General features: G+C 46.4%; 1 protein-coding gene and 1 long non-coding RNA gene across 2 annotated transcripts in view; one reads left to right on the forward strand and one right to left on the reverse strand.

The window, feature by feature from the left end:
• LOC131274998 (uncharacterized) overlaps window positions 1-23,762 on the reverse strand; it is a 33,355-nt gene extending 9,593 nt beyond the window's left edge. The window contains exon 1 of the long non-coding RNA XR_009182350.2: window positions 23,639-23,762. This is a non-coding gene — a long non-coding RNA (uncharacterized lncRNA). The remainder of the gene's footprint in view (window positions 1-23,638) is intronic.
• Window positions 18,615-24,408, forward strand: TM4SF5 (transmembrane 4 L six family member 5). Its single transcript, XM_004447261.5, has 5 exons — window positions 18,615-18,996; window positions 23,229-23,309; window positions 23,670-23,806; window positions 24,034-24,214; window positions 24,291-24,408. The coding sequence occupies exons 1-5, from the start codon at window positions 18,826-18,828 to the stop codon at window positions 24,303-24,305; spliced, it is 585 nt and encodes a 194-aa protein (XP_004447318.1). The 5' UTR covers window positions 18,615-18,825; the 3' UTR covers window positions 24,306-24,408.
• The last annotated feature ends 153 nt before the right edge of the window (window positions 24,409-24,561 follow it).

Below are 24,561 nucleotides of genomic sequence, written 5' to 3' on the forward strand. Positions count from 1 at the left end.
GAAGGAACACTGCCTAATTCCTTCTATGATGCCAACATTACCCTAGTACCAAAGCCAAACAAAGACACCACAAGAAAGGAAAATTACAGACCAATTTCTCTAATGAACCGAGACGCAAAAATACTTAACAAAATACTTGCTAATCGTATTCAACAACACATTAAACGAATTATACACCATGACCAAGTGGGATTTATTCCAGGTATGCAAGGATGGTTCAACATAAGAAAATCAATCAATGTAATACACCATATAAACAGATTGAGAGAAAAAAACCACATGATTATATCTATAGATGCAGAAAAGGCATTTGACAAAATACACCACCCCTTCCTGATAAAAACACTCCAAAAGATCGGAATACAAGGAAACTTTTTGAACATGATAAAGAGTATATATGAAAAACCTAAAGCCAACATTGTTTACAATGGCGAAATCCTGAAATCCTTCCCTCTAAAATCAGGAACAAGACAAGGATGCCCATTGTCTCCGCTCCTATTTAACATTGTCTTGGAAGTACTGGCTCGAGCACTGAGACAAGAACCAGATATAAAAGGCATTCAAATTGGAAGGGAAGAAGTCAAAACTTCATTATTTGCAGATGACATGATCCTATATATAGAAAACCCTGAGAGATCTACAACAAAGCTCCTAGAACTCATAAATGAGTTTAGCAAAGTCGCAGGTTATAAGATCAATGCGCAAAAATCAGTAGCATTTCTATACACCAATAATGAGCAAGATCAGGAGGAAATCAAGAAACAAATACCATTCACAATAGTAAATAAAAAAATCAAATACTTAGGAATAAATTTAACTAAAGAGGTAAAAAACTTATACATCGAGAACTATACAAGATTGTTCAAGGAAATCAAAGAAGACCTAAATAAATGGAAGAATATTCCCTGTTCATGGATAGGAAGACTGAATATTATTAAGATGTCTATCCTACCAAAACTGATCTACACATTCAATGCAATCCCAATAAAAATCAACACAGCCTTCTTTAAGGAACTAGAAAAACTAACTATGAAATTTATTTGGAATAAAAAGAGGCCCCGAATAGCCAAAGACATATTGAAAAAGAAAAACGAAATAGGAGGAATCACATTTCCTGACTTCAAAACATACTACAAAGCTACAGTAGTGAAAACAGCATGGTACTGGCATAAGAAGAGACACACAGACCAATGGAATCGAATTGAAAGTTCAGATATAGAACCTCATGTATATAGCCATATAATATTCGATAAAGCCACCAAACCCTCACAACTGGGAGAGAATGGCCTATTCAACAAATGGTGCCTAGAGAACTGGATAGCTATATGTAGAAGAATGAAAGAGGATTACCATCTCACACCTTATACAAAGATCAACTCACGATGGATCAAAGACCTAAATATAAGAGCCAAGACCATAAAGACCTTAGAAAGCAGTGTAGGGAAACATCTACAGGACCTTGTAATAGGAAATGGCTTCATGAATATCACACCAAAAGCACGAGCAGCAAAAGAACAAATAGATAAATGGGACTACCTCAAAATTAAAGCCTTCTGCACCTCAAAGGAGTTTGTCAAGAAAGTAAAAAGGGAACCCACACAATGGGAGAAAATATTTGGCAACCATATATCTGATAAGAGACTTATAACTTGCATATATAAAGAACTCATAGATCTCGAAAACAAAAAGATAAACAACCCATTTAAAAAATGGGAAAAAGATTTAAATAGACACTTCTCCAAAGAAGAAATACAAATGGCTAAAAAGCACATGAAAAAATGCTCCAAATCCCTAGCTATCAGGGAAATGCAAATCAAAACTACAATGAGATACCATCTTACTCCCATAAGATTGGCAGCCATGAAAAAAACAGTAGAATACAAATGCTGGAGAGGATGTGAAGAAAGGGGAACACTCATCCATTGCTGGTGGGAATGCAGAAGGATCCAACCATTCTGGAGGACAGTTTGGCAGTTTCTCAAAAAATTATCCATAGATTTGCCATATGACCCAGCAATACCACTGCTGGGTATATACCCATCAGATCTGAAAACAAGGACACAAACCGATATATGTACACCAATGTTCATAGCAGCATTGTTCACCATCGCCAAAAGTTGGAATCAATCCAAAAGTCCATCAACAGATGAGTGGATCAATAAAATGTGGTATATACACACAATGGAATACTACTCAGCTGTAAGAACCAATACACTACAATCGCACGTGATAACATGGATGAACCTTGAGAATCTTATGTTGAGTGAAGCAACCCAGGCATTGAAGGACAAATACTATATGACCTCAATGATATGAAATAAGTTAACTGCCTCAGAGAGCTAGAGTCTGGAAAAGTGGCTTACTGGAAATCGGGGGGTGGAGGAAGGCTGTGAGTTAATGTCTGTAGGGGTGGAATCTGTGATGAGCTGGGGGTAAGTATGAGCACAAAGAAGGGACAAAATGGGGGCAAGGGGTTACCTTCAGGTGGGGTTTTCTGGGTTTGAGGGGGGCTGGGGATGGGAAGAGGGGTAATATGGTCCAAGAAATAGGTGGGAGGGAGGGGCAACATACAAACATGGGAGAGTGCCAGAAGTTCGTTGAGAACTAAATGTTGAGTAAAACGTATCAAAGTATAAGTAGGAGGGTTACCTGGTTAGGACGCTCAGGGGGTATGGTCTGATGCGGGACGGACTCCGGAGGGAATAGCTGAAGGCTCATTTTGCCAAGGTGGGTTCTACCATTGGGTGGGGTGGACCCATATCCTGGGGAAGACTAATGCCGTCGAATAGAGAGAACTGTATCTCTCGTGAGAAAGGACGGCTCCCAGGGCATTAGATTGGCAGGCGTTGTGGGCCCTAAGGGGAGGGGAAAATGGACGTGCAATGGATGGAACAAAGGTAAATAAGGGGGCAAAAGAGGAGTTATGTGAGAGTACACGAGGATGAATATAAAACAGCTAATATTACACCAAAAACATATAGGGGACGACAGACTAATAATGAAAACCATAAGACAAAACATAGGATAACTAAAAAATTTAGAAAACTGTACAACCTAAAGTATGGACCACATAGTAAGCACAAATGTTACCTTGTTTGAAAACTATAGTTTCGGAATCTGTACATCAGTTTCAGGAAATATGATATGAATAAGTTAAAAGATTATTGCTGTGGAAGGGAAAAGGTTTTATGGTGGATCTGGGGAAATACTGTATATTGTATATATGAATTTTGGTGATCTAAGACTCTTCTGAAGCTGGCATTATGTTGGGATTCACTTTACGGGAAGTTTTGGATCACAGAGTGGTTCAACAATGGCAGTGGAGGAATACTGATATGGGATGTTATTGACAGGATATATATGGTTGACAGGGAGTTATACAGGGCATATGCCCAGGGTATATGGTAATGTCTATATATACTCATAGTGGAAACAATTAAAAACAACAGCTGGGGGGGTACTGGGCTCCTGGCTGGGGGGTCACTGTTGTGGGCCCTGGGAGAGCAGCGGCAATCCTCCAGGTGCAACGGCAAGAACCAGGAAGGAAGGAGGGCCCAACAGTGGGCTCTTGATACTAATGGCTACACTTTTGAGCCTATGCACCTGCAATAAGAACAAGGCCTAGAGTAGCATTGTGCCTGGGGGTTTCCTCCTGACAGCCTTCATGTTACTCAAATGTGGCCACTCTCACAGCCAAACTCAGCGTGTAGATGTGATGCATTCCCCCCAGCGTGGGACACGACACCCGGGGATGAGCCTCCCTGGCACCGAGGGATCACTACCACATACCAGCTGAAGAAGCAACTAGAAAATGACCTTGAATCAAAGATTCAATGCGGAACAGCAGAATATACCTGTCTACATATAATAACATGACTTCGGGAAGCGGTTTGACCTAATGTAAGGGGGAAATGGAAAGGAGAAATGAGATTATAAGGCTGTGAGTCTCTAAAAAAGAGTCTGGAGGTTGTCAGAAGGAATACCCCTATGTACAACTGAACGGAGTCTAAGAGACAGATAAGGTAGATACAACCCCAGGTATTGGTTCTTTTGAGGGATAAAGAGACCCACGGGTTCTATGGTCATGGCAGAAGGGGTTCAATGCCATGACAGATGGCCCTTCTTTGGAGCTGGTGTTTCTGTGTGATGGAAATGGACTCAGAGGGGATCTCTTTTCACAAGACTTGCATGCTACTTTATTGGAATTGTAGTTGGTGCTGGGTTTAAGATATATGTAGGGGATTTGAATCTCTGGACTGATAATATGACACCCAGGCCCAGAGCCTCAACAGACTTCAACTCCTACACTTTGACTTATTGGACTTACTCCACTCAGCTAACATGGAGTTGAAGAAGGTCAACCACCACAACATGGAGCCTAGAGTGTCTACAACTAGAAGCGGGAAGAGTGCATCCAGTACCCATGTGGAATCTAAGCCCTCACTTGACATAGGTGTGCAATGGACACAACCAATCCAATGTCCACAGAGAAAATGTGGAATGGGTGTGGGAACGGTAGCCATGGGGGCTGCTGGGTGTGGGGAACAGGAGGAAGAGATGAGATGTGGAGGCGTTTTCGGGACGTGGAGTTGTCCTGGATAGTGCTTCACGGACAATTACGGGACACTGTAGATCCCCCCAGGGCCCACTGGATGGAACGTGAGAGAGTCTGGGCTATGATGTGGACCATTGACTATGGGGTGCGGTGATGCTCAGAGATGAACTTACCAGGTGCAATGGATGTATCACGATGATGGGAGAGAGTGTTGCTGTGGGGGGAGTGGGGGGCGGGGGCGGTGGGGTTGAATGGGACGTCATATATTTTTTTTAATGTAATTTAAAAAAATAATAATAAATATTAAAAAAAAAAAAAGATGATGCAACGAGGAGACACATGAGGAAACACAATGAAAGACACAACAAGCAGGGAGTGGAGATGGCTCAAGCAACAGGGCTCCTCTCTCCCACATGGGAGGTCCTGAGTTCAGTTTCCAGTGCCTCCTAAAAAAAGACAAGCAGACAATGACTACAAGAGGGGGGGGATAAATCAATGAAAAAAAACTTTAAAAAAAAGATGTCTTCAGTGCAGACCTCAGCTTCTATGGTTCTGCCTTTGAAATCATTTTTCCTTCAATCTGTTCCTTTTCTGTCCCTTTTCTCCTCTAAGCCATGAACACTCATTCAACAAGTATCCACTGAATGCCTACTTTGTGACAGGGGCACTATACTAGGCCCATTGTGAGGATTACGTAGGATCACGAACAACAAGCGCCAAGCCTAAGTACTCAGAAATCTTTTTTGTTATTTATGCCCATTCTTCGAGTTTTGCCATGATGCATTCTCTTTGTGTGTTTCTAAGAATCTGTATTTACAGTTTGTATTTCTTTTTGGTCAGAGAATCATTTAGGGGAAGCAGATGTGGCTCAACTGATAGAGCATCCGCCTACCATATAGGAGGTCCAGGATTCGAACCCAGGACCTCTTGGCCCATGTGGTGAGCTGGCCCACATGCAGTGCTGCCACGCACAAGGAGTGTCATGCCATGCAGGGGTGTTCCCCAGGTAGGGGAGTCCCATGTGCAAGGAGTGCACCCCTCAAGGAGAACCACCCTGTGCAAAAAAAGCACAGCCCACCTAGGGTGGTGCCGCACACATGGAGAGCTGACACAGCAAGATGATGCAACAAAAAGAGACACAGATTCCGGGTGCCACTGACAAGAATATAAGTGGACACAGAAGAACACACAGCAAATGGACACAAGAGAGCAGACAATGGGGGGCAGGAAAAGGGAGAGAAATAAATAAAATAAATCTTAAAAAAAAAGAATCATTTAGGACTGGGGGGTTTTAAGAGATTGGGTTTTGTTACTTAAACTTTTTAAAGTTTTATTGCATTATGGTTGGAGAATGTACCCACTACAATTTGGGGTATTAGAATCTTTTTTTCCTTCAGAGCTTAATATTTGATCCATATTTGTAAATGTTTTCCTGGCACTGAGAAAGGTGTGTTCTTCATTTATAAGATCCAAAGTTCAATAAATATCACTTGAATGCCAGCTCCACGAGGATGGGGACTTTACGTTCGCTGCCTTATTACTAATACCCAGCACGTCATAGGCACTCAATAAATATTTGTTGGACTAGTGACTAATCATTCAATCAATTTTATTACCTTTTAGATTCTCTATACCTTTGTATATTTTTTCCCTAAGTCATCTGCCAAAGACTGGTGTTATGTTACAGCGTCCTACTACAATTACATTTCTGACGGTTTCCCTAACTATCAGAACTATTTGTGCTTTATATATTTCAAAACAATAAGATTTAGTGGCCAAAGGTTTATGGCTATTGTAGAATCAATATAAATATAACAATATAACTTGTATCAGTATAAAATGACAACTTTTTCATTCTTTTACTTTTAATAAAATACCATTTATAACATACTGTTTAATTTTATTATACCTTTATTATTTTTAAGTATATATATTTTTTTATCCCACCCCCCCCCCCCGCCCTTTGCAGCTTTTTGCGTGGTGTCTGCTTCCTGTGTCCATTTGCTGTGTGTTCTTCTGTGTCTGTATTTATTTTTATTTATTCCCCCCACCTTTGTGGCTTGTTTGCTGCCTGCTCTCTGTGTCCGTTCGCTGCACACTCTTGTGCGTTTTTTGCTTGTCTCCCTTTTTGTTGCGTCACCTTGCTGAGTCGGTTCTCCGCGGCGCTTGCGTGCGGGCGAGCCTGCCTTCACAAGGAGGCCCCGGGACGCGGACCCAGAGCTTCCCATATGGTAGACGGGAGCCCAGCTGATTGAGCCACAGCTGCTTCCCTATACCTTTATTATTTTGAATAAACAACACAAAAAGATAAAATTTAAAAGGAACGAAAGTACAGTTTCACAAAACTGAAAAGTAATTTCCTTTCCCTGCTTGTCTCCCACCATCCATACTCCTCTGCAACCCCTGTTAATACAATTTTGCTGGTTAGCACAATCGGAAAAAATTACTTTAGTCACAGAAGAGTTTAAAATATTTACATTTGTTTTGACAGATGTAATTATACCAATTATATTTGGTATAATTAGTCATCTTATTTCATGCTTTCTCTTTTTTATGCTTCCTTGATATTTTATCTTCTGCTTTATGAATTAAGTTTTCTTTGTTTTCATCTTTAAAGTTTTATTTTGTATTTATTACTTTTATCTTTTCCGATACTTTGGGAGGCATATATCCCATTTTTTAGTCCTCTAGTACTTTTCTTCAAAAAAAAAAAAAAAATTCTTAACTTGTGTTTCTTGACTTCTTGGAGTAAAACGACATGCTATGAGCACCCCCTAATGTAATGCTAGCTTAGCATACCCCGTGTAACTCGGTGGTTCCCAATGAGCATGTGGTGCTACCTCTTAGATGACAGTGAACAGAGGGGTGGCCCTGCCCTGCTCAGGATTCTGCCTTTCTAGCCTCCCCTAAGAGGAATATACACTAGAGCATAAAGAGTTAAGCAGGGGAGCAGGTGTAGCTTAAGTGGTTGAGCTCCTGCTTCCCGTTTATGAGGTCCTGGGTTCAATACCTGGTACCTCCTTTAAAAATATAGATATAGGGCGGAGGACTTGGACCAATGGTTAGGGTGTCCGCCTAGGCCCAGTGGTTAGGGCGTCTGCCTACCACATGGGAGGTCCGCGGTTCAAACCCCGGGGCCTCCTTGACCCAAGTGGAGCTGGCCCATGTGCAGCGCTGATGTGGGCAAGGAGTGCCGTGCCACGCAGGGATGTCCCCCACGTAGGGGAGCCCCATGCGCAAGGAGTGCGCCCCGCAAGGAGAGCCGCCCAGCGCGAAAGAAAGTGCAGCCTGCCCAGGAATGGCGCCACCCACACGGAGAGCTGACTCAACAAGCAAAAAGAGGTGCGGATTCCCGTGCCGCTGACAACAGAAGAAGTGGACAAAGAAGACGCAGCAAATAGACACAGAGAGCAGACAACCGGGTTGGGGGGGAAGGAGGGAGAAATGTAGGGTGGCACCGTGTGGGAACGCGGCGACAGCAAAGGTCGGCTCGTCTCCAGGCGCCGGTGCGAGTCGGACTCGGGTGGCGGGAACGGGCGTTAAGGCCTTCTGCTTGGGGTTCGGGCGTACTGCCCACCCCTCTGCCCAGCTGCACCCGCTTCCCTCTCGGTGGCTTAACCCCGCCTCTCCCCCAAGGGCCACCGCCGCGCCATGACAGCTCTGCCTCGCTGCCGCCGAGAACCCTGGCTACCCTGTCTTCTGCCCGCACTGCAACAGAGAAATGAATAAATAAATAAATCTTTAAAAAATATATATATGTATATATGTATATATATAGTTAAGCCATCGTTACTGCATTGTTTCCATGATTTCTCCTGGGGGTACGGAGGGGAGAGAGGAGATCCAGGTCCCGCAATCCTGTTCCTCACACAGCACCCAAGAGGGAGACTCACTCGCAGGTAACTCACAGAGCACGCCTCATTCCCAACGCTCTGCCTCTCCGCTCTGCCTCTCCCCGCAGTGCTCTCCTTACCCCTGCTGAGCTGGTGCTCTTTTCTCAGGAAATGCCACCCCTTCCTTCCCCTGGACAGAATCTGTCCCCAATATGTGCTTGTGTCGTGCAAATATTACAGCCAAAGGCCTTTTTTCTGTATCTCAGTGTCTTCTCACCACAAACACAGACAGGAGAGAAAGGGGGACAGTGAGCTCTGGAGCCGTGGTCTCCAGGAAGAGGAGAGACATGTAGAGGGGAGGACCTGCAGGACTTCTCCTGGAAATTCTGAATGCAAACACTCTTCACCACCTGAGGATTCTTTTCCTTTAAGGACTCCATCTGGCCCTCATTTGGGCCTCGCTTCTCAGGCGCCGATGACACTGGCCTTCTCGTGCCAAGAGAGCGCTCAGCTCCCCAGCCCATCCCCACCTCGTCAGTGACAGTCATGGGTCCTCTGGAGAGCATCTCTATTATCCCTGGATCTCCCTTCTTACCTTTCACTTCCATGGTTTTAACTTCTCTCCTCTGCAAACAGAATTACAGTCCAATTGCTTCCTCAACATTCAATCCATCAACAATCTGGTTCTCTCCATATGCCGCAGATACTGCCCCCCATGTGTCCTTCATTTCTCACCCTGACAACCTAATCACCTGCCCCCCGCTTTCACTCTTGCCCCTCTACAATCCATTCTCCAGGCACCTACCAAACAGCATTTTATTATTCTATTATTTTTAGGAGGTACTGGGGATCAGCCCTGGGACCTCATACATGGGAAGCAGGCGCTCAACCACTGCGCTATTCCCACTCCCCTAAAACAGCCTCTTTTTTTTGAGGTATCCAGGGCCAGGGATTCCTTGTATGTGGGAAGCCAGTGCTCAACCACTGGGCTACATCAGTTTCCCTGAGTTGTTTGTTTTTGTTTTTAAAGATTTATTTATTTATTTAATTACACCCCCCTCCCCTGGTTGTCTGTTCTTGGTGTCTATTTTCTGCGTCTTGTTTCTTTCTCCGCTTCTGTTGTCGTCAGCGGCACGGGAAGTGTGGGCGGCGCCATTCCTGGGCAGGCTGCTCTTTCTTTTCACGCTGGGCGGCTTTCCTCACTCACGCACTCCTTGCGCGTGGGGCTCCCCCACGCGGGGGACACCCTTGCGTGGCACGGCACTCCTTGTGCGCATCAGCGCTGCGCATGGCCAGCTCCACACGGGTCAAGGAGGCCCGGGGTTTGAACCGCGGACCTCCCATGTGGTAGACGGACGCCCTAACCACTGGGCCAAAGTCCGTTTCCCTTGTTTTTGTTTATTCAGGAGACACGGGAACCAAACCCGGGCCCTCCCATGTGGTAGGTGTGCGCTCAATTGCTTGAGCCACATCCACTCCCTTAAAACAGCCTTTTTAGAACCAACTCAAATATCACTCCCCTGCTTAAAACCCTCCAATGGCTTCTCCGTCTTCTTGCAATTCTTCCTTTTCTTCCCCATATACACGCTGGCACCTTTTCATCTCAGCCTTTTCTTTCTTGAGGGACTCTGCTCCTTTCTCCAGGAGAATGCTAGTGAGGTCACCAAAAACTTTCCTGAGAATTTCTTCCAGATCCTACAGTAATTATTTCTCCAGAGTTCTGCCTTTTCTTTCAGTCTGCAGGATGAAAAGACCCTTCCTTCATTATGAAGAAATTTTTCAGAATCTCTTGAGTGTTTCTTAACATTCTTAACGTTATTTCATGCATACAGAAATATATTAAGCAACGTAATGAATAGGTGTGGACCACCTCCCAACACACACTTTTTTTTTCTTTCTCTCTACTTTTCCTAAAAGGAAGTAGCATCTCTCAGACGCAGTACTTACCAATCTGTAGGCAGGTGCATGGTTTGCTCTTGGCCCTGCTCTGTGTCCATCAGGGCAGTGCCTGAGGCTCCTCTGGGGATCTATAGTTAGAAGCCCCATTCTGTGGGGACACGAGAGTTGCTCTGGTAGTTAGTTCCTCTTGACGTCTGCCTCACCTAAGACCCAGTCCTTGTGTCTCCTCCTCCTGCACTGTTTCTGAATAACTGCTTTACACAGTTCTCTTACTTATGAATTCTGCTCATTTATGGTTTCAGTTTTCTCATGGCTTTTGCCAGATCCTTTCTTTCACACATCTCTCAGTGTTAAGCCATGCTACTCTCTGCTGATTTTCTCAGACTCACAGTCAACTTTCCCAAGAATGAAGATCCAATTGACTGAGCAGTCCATCACTCAGTTAGGGCACCTCTGTTAGGCAGAGCTCTCACCTTAACTTATCTCACATAGGTCTCTGTCTACATGCCTGCCTTTGGGTCAGATATCCATTCCTGGATCAATCAGCAGTGGCCTGGATAATGGGGTCTGTATCAATCAGCTATTGCTGGGTAACAAACACCGCAAAGTCTTAGTGACAAAAATATATGAACATTTATTTCACTCACACATCTATAGGTTAGTTGGAGGTTTGGGATCTGATATGGACCTTTTCCTTGTATCTTCCATCTTCTTTTTACCAGTAGGCTAACTCAGGCATGATTTTCCCATGGCAGTGACAGTGGCACAAGATGGGAAGTGGCAACATGAAATGCCTCTTTGAGCCTAGGCTCAAAACTGAGATATTGTAACTTCTGCCCATATTCCATTCTGCCCACATGGAGGAAGGTACATTCAACCTCAAAGACGGAGGGACTACAAAATCACATAGCAAAGGGCATGGGTATTGGGAAGACTGAAGAACTGCAGCAAAGAGTTCTTCAGTTGTTACCACAGGGTCACATGTTCAGATGGCTCTAAACATGGGAAACCATCTAGAGAAAACCCCTCAAAGGAGGTGGAAGGGATGACAGGCATTCTGAGGCATCTCTGAAAGTTAAAATATAATTTCTCCCCCCACCTCCTCTCCCCTCCATCTCCTCCTTCTTCCCTCCTACCCACTCCCATCCTGCTGTTTTTTCCCTCTGTCCTCTGTGTGATCTTCTGTATCAATTTCTCTTTTTCTCATTTTTCTCCTCTAGGATTCACTGGGATTTGATTCTGGGGACCTCTGATGTGGAGAGAGTTTCCCTGTCGGCTGGGCCACCTCAGTTCCTGGTCTCTGCTGTGCTTCACCTTGACTCTCCCCTTCGTCTCTCTTTTTATTGTGTCATCATTTTGCTGTGTGACTCACTTGTGCAGGCACTGGCTCACTGCACGGGCACTCAGCTCGCCACGTGGGCCTGCTTTTTCTTTTTTCTAACCAGGAGGTCCCAGGGATTGAACCTGGGTCCTCCCATATGGTAGGTGGAGACCTTATCGCTTGAGCCACATCTACTTCCCGAAGGATACTTTTGAAACTCTCAAAAGAAACCATGATACCTGGAAAATGTGCTTACTAAAAATTTCTTCATTTAAGCAGCTTTGAAAATTCTAAAATTAATTGAGTTAGTTTTCTATTCATCTAATTTTAGAAGTTTACTCTTTATCCAGACCTTCTCGGTTTTGCTTACAGGAGTAAAATAACATCTCAAAGCAAAACCAGACAGAATGGTATAAATCGGTAACTTTTCTCAGAGACAAAAAGCTTGATATCCTTGAGTGGTTGACTGAGAAAGCAGCCCTGAAGGCCCAGCACCTGCACAACTACATCTAAACGGTGGTTTATTAGCCACTGAAATCAAGGACAAGTGGAACATGCTTGAGACAATGCAGGACTGGCACACTGCATGGACCCTCCTCACAAGAGCCCTGGCATCACCTGTTTTTCTTCTCCCCTTCCCCTCTCCTTTGCCTATAAAAATCCTAGGTCCCATTCTCACTTTGAACAGGTTTGGGGAATATTCCCTCAGTTCCTTTCCAGTGCACTCGCAATAAATTGCCTTCTCACCAAGAGACGCGTTTGTCCTTTGTGGAGCCGGGTCAGGAGGGCCTATTGGAAACAGTCGTGCTTACAGTAACACCAATACTTAAAGTGGAAAATTTTGTTGCATATATATAACCACAAACGTTTAAAAAACATATACCATAGAATTGTACAACACAAAGAGGGAACCCTGAGGTAAACTATGGACTTTAGTCAATAATACAATTATAATAATTTTGCTTCATCAATCATAGCAAATGTACCACACTAATACAAATGTTAACAACAGGGGGAAGGGAGAGGGTTAATATGGGAACTCTGTACTTTTTGTGTGATGTTTCTGTAAGCCTACAACGTCTTTAAAAATAAATTGGGGGGGAAGCAGATGTGCCTCAAGCCATTGAGCTCCCGCCTACCACATGGGAGGTCCTACGTTCAGTTCCCAGTGCCTCCTAAAGAAGATAAGCAAGATGGTGAGCTGATGAGACAGGCTAGCATGGTGAGCTGATGCAACAAGATGACCCGACAAGAGACACGGGAGGAAAAAAGTACTGAGAAAACAGCAAAGTAGGGAGTGCAGGTGGCTCAAGCGATTAGGTGCCTCCCTCCCACATGGGAGGTCCTGTGTTCAGTTCCTGGTGCCTCCTTAAAAAAAGGAAGACAAGCACACAATGAACAGACACAGCAAGGGGGTAGGGGGAAATAAATAAAATAAATCTTTTTAAAAATATTAGGGGAACAGATGTGGCTCAAGCAGTTGAGCACCTGCTTCCCACATATGAGGTCTGGGTTCAACCCCTGGCCTCAGTACCTCAAAAAAATTTTTTAAATAAAATTAAATATTAAAAACAACAGAATATAAAAACCTTTAATGCAAAGAGACAGAAAATGATCTTATAGTGATGAAAGACATGTCAAAAAATTTTTAATTTTATATTTTATTATTTCAAATTTATTTTTGTGTTTTTTTTAAATCATTATTATTTCATTTTTTATTAATTGTATTTGGTTATTTTGTTGGCTTCATTTTTGAAGAAGTTTTGGATCATAGAAGGATTACAACTGTGGCAGGGAAGGATCATTGGTGAGGGGTGTCAATGATGGGGATATACATGGGAGGAGGTTCACCTGGGACATACCTATAAGGCATATGAACACTTAAACATGAAGTGTTCATGAAGCACTGTCATGGTGGTTGGAGATTCAAACAATAACCCTAAGAATATCAAATTCTCATCCTGGAGAGTTCCAATGGGACAGCAAGAATCCCTCAGGTATAGGGGCAGTGATTAGTGAAGGGGGATGGGCCATGGATGGGCCCTTGATACTAATGACTGTACTTACAAACCTTCACTTTTGAAAAACAAATTTAGCCTAATAGTACAGGGTGCCTAAGAGTTACCCACGAGAGCCTCCTTATTGCTCAAATGTGGCCCCTCTCTAAGCCAAACTCAACATATAATTGCATGACCTTCCCCCCAGCATGGGACACGACTCCTGGGGATAAGCCTCCCTGGCACCAAGAAATTACTACCAAGCACCAACTAGTAATGCAACTGGAAAAAAGACCTTGACCAAAATGGGGAAAGGGTAAAGACAAATGAGTTTATATGGCTAAGAGGCTTCAAAGTGAGTTGGGAGGTCACTCCAGAGGTCAAACTTATGCTCATCTCAGCAGGATCTCATTAACTGCCAAAGTACATATTTCCTCAACTAGCAGGGCTCCGGAGACATCCAGACACTATAGACAGGGCAGACAGTTCAGGAGTTTAGCACCCTGCCAGTGGGCCCTACTTTGGAATTTATGCTTCCCAGTGTGACTGAGTTAGATTCAGTTGTGGTTTCCTTACACATGGCTCTTCTGCCCCTTCTATTAGAACCTATAGTTAGTACTAGAGTTGATAGGTGTATGTCCAAGAGACTTAAATCTTTGGGTTGTCCAGGTATCAGTTGGGCCCTGAATCTCAACAGTTGCAACACTTACTTTCCAGTTCATTGGATTCATCCAGGACAACTAACAAGGAGATACAGATAATGACCATGAGGAACAGAGAGAGTCTGCAACTGCAAGCAAGACTGACCCAACCAGGAAGCAGATGTGGCTCAAGCAACTGGGCTCCCATCTACCATATAGGAGGTCCAGGGTTTGATGCCCAGAGTCTCCTGGTAGAAGGCATGCTGGCCTGTGTGGTGAGCTGGCCCACATGGAGTACTGCCCCACACAGGAGTGCTTCCCCACACAGGAATGCTGGCCCACGTAAAGAGCTGGCACAGCAAGAAGACACAACAAAAAGGGACACAGAAAACAGAGAAGAGATACAGCAGATCAGGGAGCTGAGGTGGCGTTAAGAGAATGATCACCTCTCTCCCACTCTGGAAGGTTGCAGGATCCCAGAGCCATCTAATGAGAACACAAGAAGACACAGAAGAAAACACAGCAGATGGACACAGAGAGCAGACAATGGAGGGAAGGGGAGAAATTAAAAAAAAAAGATAGTCTCAACAATCTGCCCCATAGGATCTAAGAACCCTCTCAATTAGAGGCAGAACCCTCAGGCTTGTGGAATGAACAATGGATTAGAGTAAATTTACTGGTATTCTTCTATAGAGTTATTGTGTTTCTAGAATGGAAGAACTTTTATCACTGATGTGGAAGCAGTGGCCAATGGAGTTCTGAGGGGAGGGAGAGGGGGAAAAAAAGGTGTAATTTAATTTGGGAGCATTTTCGGGACTTGGGAATTGTTCTGAATGACACTGCAATGACAGATACAGGACATTATATATCTTTTTTTTTTAAGATTTATTTTATTTCTCTCTCCCTCCCCCCACCCCCCCGTTGCTGTTGTCTGCTGCTCTCTGTGTCCATTTGCTGTGTGTTCTTCTGTGTCCACTTGTGTTCTCGGCAACACTGAGAATCTGCATCTCTTTTTGGTTGTGTCATCTTGCTGTGTCAAGCTCTCCATGTGCGCGGTGCCACTCCTGGGTGGGCTGCGCTCTTCTTGCACGAGGCGGCTCAGTGCGGGGTGCATTCCTTGCACATGGGGCTCCCCTACACGGGGGACACCCCTGCACAGCATGGCATTCCTTGAGTGGGCCAGCTCACCACACAGGCCAGGAGGCCCTGGGTTTGAGCCCTGGACCTCCCATACAGTAGGCAAACACTCTGTCAGTTGAGCCACGTCCATTTCCCTATATATCTTGCTATAACTTACAAAAACATGTGGGAGAGAGTATAAGCTACAATGTAAACTATAGTCCATAGCGGCAGTGCTCCAAAATGTGTTCATCAATTATACAAATGTACCGTCCTAATGAAGGATGTTAACGTGGGAAAATGTGGGAGGAGTAAGGACGGAGCACATGGGAATCCTCTATATATATATTTTTAATCCATCCCCCTTGTGGCTTTTCATGTGCTGTCTGCTCTCTGTGTCCATTCACTGTGCATTCTTCTGTGTCTATATTTATTTATTTTTATTTTCCCCTCCCCCCTTGCGGCTTGCTTGCTGTCTGCTCTCTGTGTCCATTCACTGCAGGTTCTTCTGTGTTCTTGCTTATCTCCCTTCTTTTTTGTTGTGTCACCTTGGTGAGTCAGCTCTCTGTGGTATCTGTGGCATCTGCGAGCTGGGTGGCACTCCACAGCGTGTGGGCGAGCCTGCCTTCACAAGGAGGCCCTGGGACGCAAACCGAGGGCCTCCCGTATGGTAGACGGGAGCCCAACTGATTGAGCAACAGCCGCTTCCCCCGCTATATTTTTTATGTAATATTTATGTAATCTAAGTATCTTTAAAAATAAAAATAAAAAAGTATATAAAATTTTTGAAAGAGAAGTATATAGCACTGAAAAAAAAGACAGAAAAACATTAGAAACAACATGGAAAGATTTTAAAAACGCAAAGCATTAAACAAGACAACACAAGTAAAACCAAATATCAGGTATCACAATAACTGTCTATGACTCAAAAGCAGACAGGGGAAGAGATTCAAAATATTTTCTTCAGGTGTCCTGAAGAAAATTTCTCTTCATCAATTTTTCTCAGTTTAGTTCCTTCCATCTTATAAATGGTAGGGATTTGTAGCAGTTTGGTATTGTTTATGAATTCCAAAAAGAGATAGTGGATTATGTTTATAAACTGGTCTGCTCCTCTGGGCATATTAGATTGGATTGGATTCAGAGGTTTCACTTTTACTTGATTAAATAATGATTAAGGCTTTGATTGGACCACATTAGTAGGACGCTGAGTACCTACCCACCAAGGGACATGGCAGAGGAGAAGGCTGGAGTCCCAGAAAGTTCACACACAGAGAAACAGATATGTGAGGAAGGAGAGAAGGCTCCGTTAGACATGGCGGAGGCCCCAAGGAGAGGGACAAAGCCTAGAGAGCCTGACAGCCTACAGGTAACTTTGTGGAGAGAGCAGAGCAGCTGAGCAGAGAGAGAAATGAGCCCTGGGAGAGAGATGTGACTTATCCCAGAGTACAGCTGATACTGGAAGACGCTTGGGCCACAGAGCCTTAAGAGGAAGAGGGAGGCTGGATATCGGCAGCTGTCTTGCTCCAACACGTGGCAACAGACTTTGGTGATGGAAGTAACTTACGCTTTATGGCCTAGTAACTGTAAGCTCCTACCCCAAATAAATTCCCTTTATAAAAGCCAACAGATTTCTGGTATTTTGCATCACACCCCTTTGGCTGACTAATACAGGATTCCTCTCAAGACACTAACATTTTGTTTGAGTGGTAAGTTTGCTCCATTTTCCATGTCTCCATAGTGGTTTGAGTGGGACACTGTGAGAGGTTACATCAGGGCCACTGTCCAGACGCCACTTTCTGTGTGACATTCCCACCGTGCCCCCTCTGAAGGCGTGCAGCACTTTCTCCTTCCCTCGCCGCTTCCACAGTACTGCCATGTCCTATTTGGGCTAGGGTGAATTCTGCAGGCGTCTTCACTTTCCTTTTTGGTCCCTAGGCCCATGTCCGGGTTCCACGCATGCAACTTTGAATTCCCATAGCCTCTAGCACCATAACCTGTCCAGAGCCAGGGCTTCAAGAATTAATCTCTGCAGCAAAAAAAAAAGTCTCTCTAAATTGTAGTTGACAGAAACACAGCTCAAACCGGCTTACATCCACAAAACTGTCCAAGGAATGATCCGGCTTCAGGCATAGCTGGACCTCCAGGCTCAAATGATAGCATTGGGACTTAGTTTCTCTTCATCTCTTCACTGCCCTTTCCTTTGTTTTGATTTCTCTCTTGAACAGGCCCTCTCTCAAGTGATAATATGCCACCAGAAACTTCAGTATCAGGAAGTGGACTTGGCCCAATGGATAGGGAGTCCGCCTACCACACGGGAGGTCCGTGGTTCAAACCCCGGGCCTCCTTGACCCGTGAGCTGGCCCACGCGCAGTGCTGATGCGCGCAAGGAGTGCCCTGCCACGCAGGGGTGTCCCCCGTAGGGGAGCCCCACGTGCAAGGAGTGTGCCCTGTGGGGAGAGCCGCCCAGCGCGAAAGAGGGTGCAGCCTGCACAGGAATGGTGCCGCACACACGGAGGGATGATGCAGCAAAAAGAAACACAGATTCCTGGTGCCTCTGATAAGGATAGAAGCTGTCACAGAAGAACACACAGCAAATGGACACAGAGAGCAGACAACGGGGGGTGGGGCGGGAAGGGGAGAGAAATTTTAAAAAGTTAAAAAAAAAGAAAATTCAGTATCCCAACCAAAACAGTACTTCTTTTACCTCAGAATGCCAACAAAAACACAGGAATTGATACTCAGGAGACTGGTGTGGACCATCTGGCCATGGTTTAGTCAACACTGAGGAAGGGGGTGGGGGGTGCAATGACCTAATCAACCAGAAGGCAGGAGAAACAGGTGGTGGCCTCGGCAGGAGGAGAGCTCAGCAAGGAAATATTGAGACGCTTTCTATCTGAAGAACGAATGTTGTAAAGATAATGCACACCCACTTCTTAGCTTCCTCCCAGGAAGAACCCTCTCTGTACCACTACTAACAGAAACAATGAGACCGCCATACATCTACTTAGTGCCTCGTAGCTTACAAAATAGTTGTCATACTGTCCCAATTAACCCTAACCACCAGCCCATGAGGCAAGTGGCATAACTATACCCCAGATACAAATGTGGCAACTGAGACATAGAGAAGCTAAGGGGCCAGGTTAAGGAACTGTGGGCTGTGGAGGGAATATGCAGAGAGAAGAGGAAGAACGCGCTGACCCCAGCAACTTCCTTTGTGTGTCACGCTCCCCCATTGCCTCCACCACATCCTCCCCTTCTCCTTCACCTGGAGGCTGCAGCCCCTCTACCCCGGCCTCCTCAGAGCTCAGCTCCTGCCTCTCTCCCTTATCGTTCTCAGCCTGCCAGCTTCTGCCACACCTCTTCCCCGACCTTTGCTCCTTGCCCCAGCGTTGTTTTCCTCTGGACCCGGGACAAGCCGGCTCACTTTCACTCAGCGCCTGCCCTTCCCCGCGGCATCACCATGTGCACGGGAAAGTGTGCCCGCTGCGTGGGGCTCTCCCTTATCCCCCTCTCCCTGGTCTGCATCGTGGCCAACGCCCTCCTGCTGGTGCCCAACGGCGAGACTGGCTGGACCGACCATCTCAGCTTGCACGTCTGGCTCATGGCCGGCTTCCTCGGCGGGGGCCTGCTGGTGAGAAGGCTGGCGGGGGCGGGGGGAGGGCGGGCCGGGGTCCTGGGGGCCATTCTAAGGGGTTCTGGACAGGAGGGAGAGGAAGGGGGCGCAGGGAAAGATGGCTGCTTGGCAGGAGATGGCAATGGCCCTGCCCGGCACCCCACCCCTCTCCCCTGGTACCACTCATGGGCACTCTGTAGACGTCCTGAAGCAGAGCCCCAGATCCTGAGCTGAGGGTGGGAAGGAAAGGCCTCACTTCTCCTTTCTGGGTAGGGAATGTGTCCTTTACCTCCCTTCCCCCTACACACCCCACTGAGCTGATGCTGGGAACACCTCACTACGAGGGGCAGGCGAGGCCCAAGGAGCAGCTGACTGTGTGGGAAGTTATCAGGGCAGGATAATAATGGGCGGGGCGGGGCGGGGGGGGGGGGCAGGCAATGAAAACGTCTGGAACCATGGAGCGACATCACGGATCCGTCAGGTCTACCTGTCAACTCAGTGTCACCCTTCCCTACCTCCGTGTCCACTCACTCTCAGCCCACATTGCTGGCTGCCCGCTCTGTGCTGGGTGCTATGGAGAAACCCAGGACCTAGGTCAGTATGGCAGAGAGGGTGCCCCAAGTCTCCCCTGAGACCGGGCTCTGTCAGGAGAAGTGTGGGAAGGGGAGACACAGATTCTCTGGACTTCTGACTCCCACTGTCAACTCCCTTCCTGTCAAGCCAGTTTAACAATCTTCATTGGGTGAAGACAAAAGTCTACTCAGCGCAGCTCCCATTTCTCAGGACAGTTGACTGTGGAAAGTTCTCCTGGAGAGGTCTCGCTTTTGTCCCTTTCGCTGCCACATCTCTATTAACTCAGTAGTGATACCTCTCTTTTAACCAGCAATTCCCTCTTGTGCTCTGGGGCCTTTTCCCTCCTCCGCTCCTACATGGACTGAGGGCTGTCGGACTCTGCTCCATCCCTCTGACCTCAGCTCGCTCTGACACGCACACTCCTCCCAGGCCTACACTCACATCATGCCCCTTCCCCAGCCTAAAGCACTCCCCACTCCCCCCAATCTAACCAGCCTGCTTCAGGGGAGATCTCCCAGCACACTCGTTCACAGCTGCCTTCCTCCCACCACCACGCCAGTCTGGAGGCGGCTTTCTCAGAATGTATCCACACAGCTCCGTGCTGCACTGCAGGGACACAGATAAGGTCCCTGCACAACCTGAAGCTTGTGTCCCCATTGGTGAGGCTAACAGTGTCAAGGACACAAGACTGTGAGCTCCACAACTGATTGCGAGGACTGCCTGCTTTGTTGGTTGCCGTGTGCCCAGCGCTTAGACCAGTGCCTTGCACTTAACAGGCATTCATTAATATCACTAAATGAGTGAAGTAAATAAGCAGGACGATTTCAAACAGCTGTAGAGACAGTCAAGAAAATAAAGCAGGTTGTAGTTATAAAAACCTCCTAGGGCAAGGTAGGAGGTGACTTTTTACAGTGTTTTCAAGGAAGACTTCTAAGGACCTGGTGTCTGAATTGAGATCCACCCCAAGGAAGAAAGGATGGAGGAGTGGGCAGTGGGGACCAACAAGTACAAAAGCCAAAGGCCAGAACAGGCTCTGCACATCTAAGGAGCAGGCAGGCGGCCTGTGCAGCTGACGTTTACAGAGATGAGATCTGAGGTGGGCAGGGGCCAGACCGAGAAAACCCTTGCAAGTCATGGTGAGGAATCTGAACTTGATTGTATGAAAGAAAACTATCGAAGGATTTACTTTGACCTTCATTTTTAAAAAGTTTTCAACTTTTTTTGAGGTTAGTAATTTGTCTTACAAAGGCCGAGATCCTCAATGAATTTTCACAAAGTGAACACATTCATGTCTCAGCACCCACATAAAGAAACAGATCATTTAACCCCCTCCCTCCTAACCAACAAGGGTGACCATTATCCTGATTTCTGACACCATTGTTTAGTTTTACCGGTTTTGTATTTTATATAAAGGGAATCGTGCAGTATGTACTCTTTAGAATCTGGATTCTTTATCTCAAAATTATGTTTGTGAGAGGCATCAATATTATTATGTGTAGCTATTTATTATACCTTACACATTCCATTGTGTAACTATGTCACCATTTATTTAAGCATTCTATTGCTGATGAACATTTGGATAGTCCCCAGTTAAGGTTTACTACAAATGATGCTATTATAAACATTCCTGTAGACATCTTTAGGTGAACATACGTGTGCATTCCTGCTGGGTATATAGTAATACCTAGGAGTAGGACTGCAGATCCCTAAAGAGCAAATATTTTATGCTGATGGGTATTGCCAAACAGTTTTCTGAAATTCTTGTACCAATCTCATCCCCACCAACAATGCATAAGCGCTCTAGTTGCATCACACTCCACTGGAGGGCTCTTAGAAGATGCTTCTGGCTGCTGTGTGGAGACTGGTTAGGAGGAGTCCAACAGTAATGCCGAAAGACCAGAGCAGTTGCCCAGAAGAAATGACAGCGGCCTCACAGAGAAAAGTGAACAGATTCCAGCTACAAATTCAGCATTTCCTCCTACATTTACACACCATTCTACTCTTTACACTAAGACAAGTAGATAGGAGAGACTGCCACAGAGAAGCTCGAAGAACAAAGTAGGTAGGCCACTCAAACTTTGTAAATGTGAAAGGCAATTCTAGTTGTCTTTGGACCCAGGAGACTCTCCAATAAGTGACTTCGCTAGAGAGGCTCATCCAGGGGGTCAGTATTGACCCTGGGCCTGCCAGGAAGAACAGAAGAGGGAAGAAAGAGTCTTTTCTGGGGCAAAGTCAATTCAACTCAGCAGGTGTTTCTGTGAGGTTGCTGAGGGCTGACACAATAGCACCAAAACTCTCAGCTCTTCCCTGGAGAAGAAAGTGCTGCTTTGTATGCTGTGTACAAGACATAGGGAGGCAAAGGGAGGTAAACACAGCTGTGGAATTCCTGAGACAGGAGATGAGCAAAGAACCTTGCCTGGTGCAAAAAGATAAGGTCAGAGCCAAAGTGCCTGGAATGCCTTGTAAAATTCAGTCTTGACGCGTCACTGTGTAAGGAGACTCTAAAGGACTTAAGCAGAGAAAAGACATGGTCAGAGCTAAATTTAATATGGTGGTGGCGTGTAGGACGAAATGGGGGGTGGTATGGATTAAGAGATAAGGGAATCTGTTAGGGAGGGTGAGAAAATCAGACTCATGCAAAGTGATTAGGGATTGACTCTGGGAATGGGAAGGAGGAACAGATTCAAGAGTCATTTAAGGAGAATTTGGAAAGATCGGACGTCTGGCTGGGTACAGGAGGATCATACTGTAGCTTTCCAGCCTGCATGCCCTGGAAGATGATATTCCCACTGATGAAGACCAGAAAGTCAAAGGGAGATGAATTTGGGGAGTATCATGAAGTCAATATGAGGCTGGCTGACTTCAAGATGAAATTAAGACATTAGAGTGAACATATCCCACAGGCAGTTAGATTTGTATCTAGAGGTGTCAGTTTAGGTAGTGACCACTGGCAGTGGGAACAGCTGCTGCTCTTGGAGGGAATGGGTTTTGTGAGGGAGGTCACAGAGAGAAAGAATGAACAGAGGGCGAGGGGCTGAATCCTGGAGAATCCTACACAACAGACCCATCAGAGCCTCCACTGAGATACTCCTCTACCCACTCATGATAATCCCACCTCACCAAACACATCAACACCACTATCCCTTCCTTGCTTCCGGCTGCTGAGGAAACAGGAAGGAATTTACACTTATTGAGCATTTACTATGGCCTCAAGTCTTGACCTCAAGTAAACCGCTTGGCTCTCCCAAGCCTGAGAACAGCCCTGTGAGCTAGGTCTTGCAGACCCATATTGCATACAACAAAACTGAGACCCAGAGACATGACTCAATTCCTGGGGTGTGAAGCGAGTGCAGAGTTGGCATTAGAACCTAGGCCTCCTGACGTCTGTTCAGTTGGACACCTACTATGTGCCAAAATTTATGGGGGCTATAATGATATGGGACCCTACCCTCCAGAGAGCCACAATCTGGACAGAGATAAGGTAGGCTTATAAGTAATAATAAATGAAGGTATGGCCCAACAGGGATCCAGGAAGAGTAGCGATAAGGTCTTCCCACGGTCCAAAGGGCAGGGGTATCACAGGTGGCTTCCTGGAGGAGGTAAGAGGTAAGCAGTGACGAAAGCAAGGACTTGAGGACCTGGAGGTACAGGCTATCACCCTGACTCTTCTCCCACAGGTATTATGTACAGGAATTTCAGCTGTTCGGGCAGGGGGCAAAGGCTGTTGCGGTGCAGGCTGCTGCGGAAATCGATGCAGGGTAAGATTCAAATTAAGGTAGGATTCAGGACTTGGCCTTTGAACTCATCCTGGATAGCCACAAGGAAAGCCTCTGTCTCGTCTACCTCTGAGCTCCGCCAGGTCGCTTCACCCCTCCCTCCCACCTCACCCCTCTCTCCCACCTGCAAGTTCTGGAGGGTACTATAACCCCCCTGTACTTTCCCAGCTGCTGGCTCTTGGGATTAGCCAAGCCCCAAGGTTTGACGGGCAATGTATTTTTAATATGACTCGAGGAGCACCTGGTAATGCGGGGCGGGGGACGCAGCTAGGCTCGATGGGCACAAGTGGGGAGGGGCCAGCACGACTCACCGACTCACTTCACCTTCCACTCCACATCCAGATGCTGCGCTCCGTCTTCTCTTCGGCGTTCGGAGTGTTTGGCGCCATCTACTGTCTCGGGGTATCGGGAGCCGGGCTCCGAGTTGGACCCAAATGCCTCACAAATAACACATGGGAATATCCCTTCGAAACTCTCTCGTAAGGCTTAGCCTGCATTCGTGCCCTCCCCCTTGCCCCATTCTCTGCCTCATCGCACCTTCCCGTCCCCACGTGCACCTGGAAGCCTGGGCGGGACTCGGCTTCCAGAGAGTTCCCTCCACGTGGGCCAAGCGGAAGCCTGTGATTCCCCTTGGACGAGGGGGCGGGGGGGGGGGGGGGAGGTCATCCACGTGACCTTCCCTCACGTGACCCTGCCCCGCCTACAGAGGCTCTTACTTGGTCAACGACACTCTGTGGAGCTGGTGTCAGAAACCGCCTCGCGTGGTCCCTTGGAATGTGACGCTCTTCTCGCTGCTTGTGGCCGCCTCGTGCCTGGAGTTGGTGCTGTGCGGGTTGCAGCTGGTCAACGCGGTCGTTGGTGTCTTGTGTGGCGATTGCAGGAAGGAGGTGGGGCAGCGTGAGGGGGGGTTGTGGAGGAAACCTGCTTGCTCCTGGAAGCGTTCTCAAGTGTCTCTTTCCGCAGGGCACCCCTCGCTGAGGCTCGCTGAGCTCCCCCTACACCTGATCGCTCCTGGACACTCATCTGGCCGGTCTCCCCCAACCCCCTTCTTGCTCGCTGGAATAAACTGCTTTGAGCTCTTCCTCGTCTCAGATTGTGCCTTCTGCGTGGAATGTTGAAGGGTCTCAGGATACACCTGGGCTTAGGTCTTTCATGTTTGAGGCCCTTGCACCACACCTTTTTCCCTAAATAACAAATAGTGTGTGCTGGTAACATGGTGGTTATCAAGATAGAG

This window comes from Dasypus novemcinctus, chromosome 21 (genome assembly GCF_030445035.2).
Source record: "Dasypus novemcinctus isolate mDasNov1 chromosome 21, mDasNov1.1.hap2, whole genome shotgun sequence".
NCBI lineage: Eukaryota > Metazoa > Chordata > Mammalia > Cingulata > Dasypodidae > Dasypus > Dasypus novemcinctus.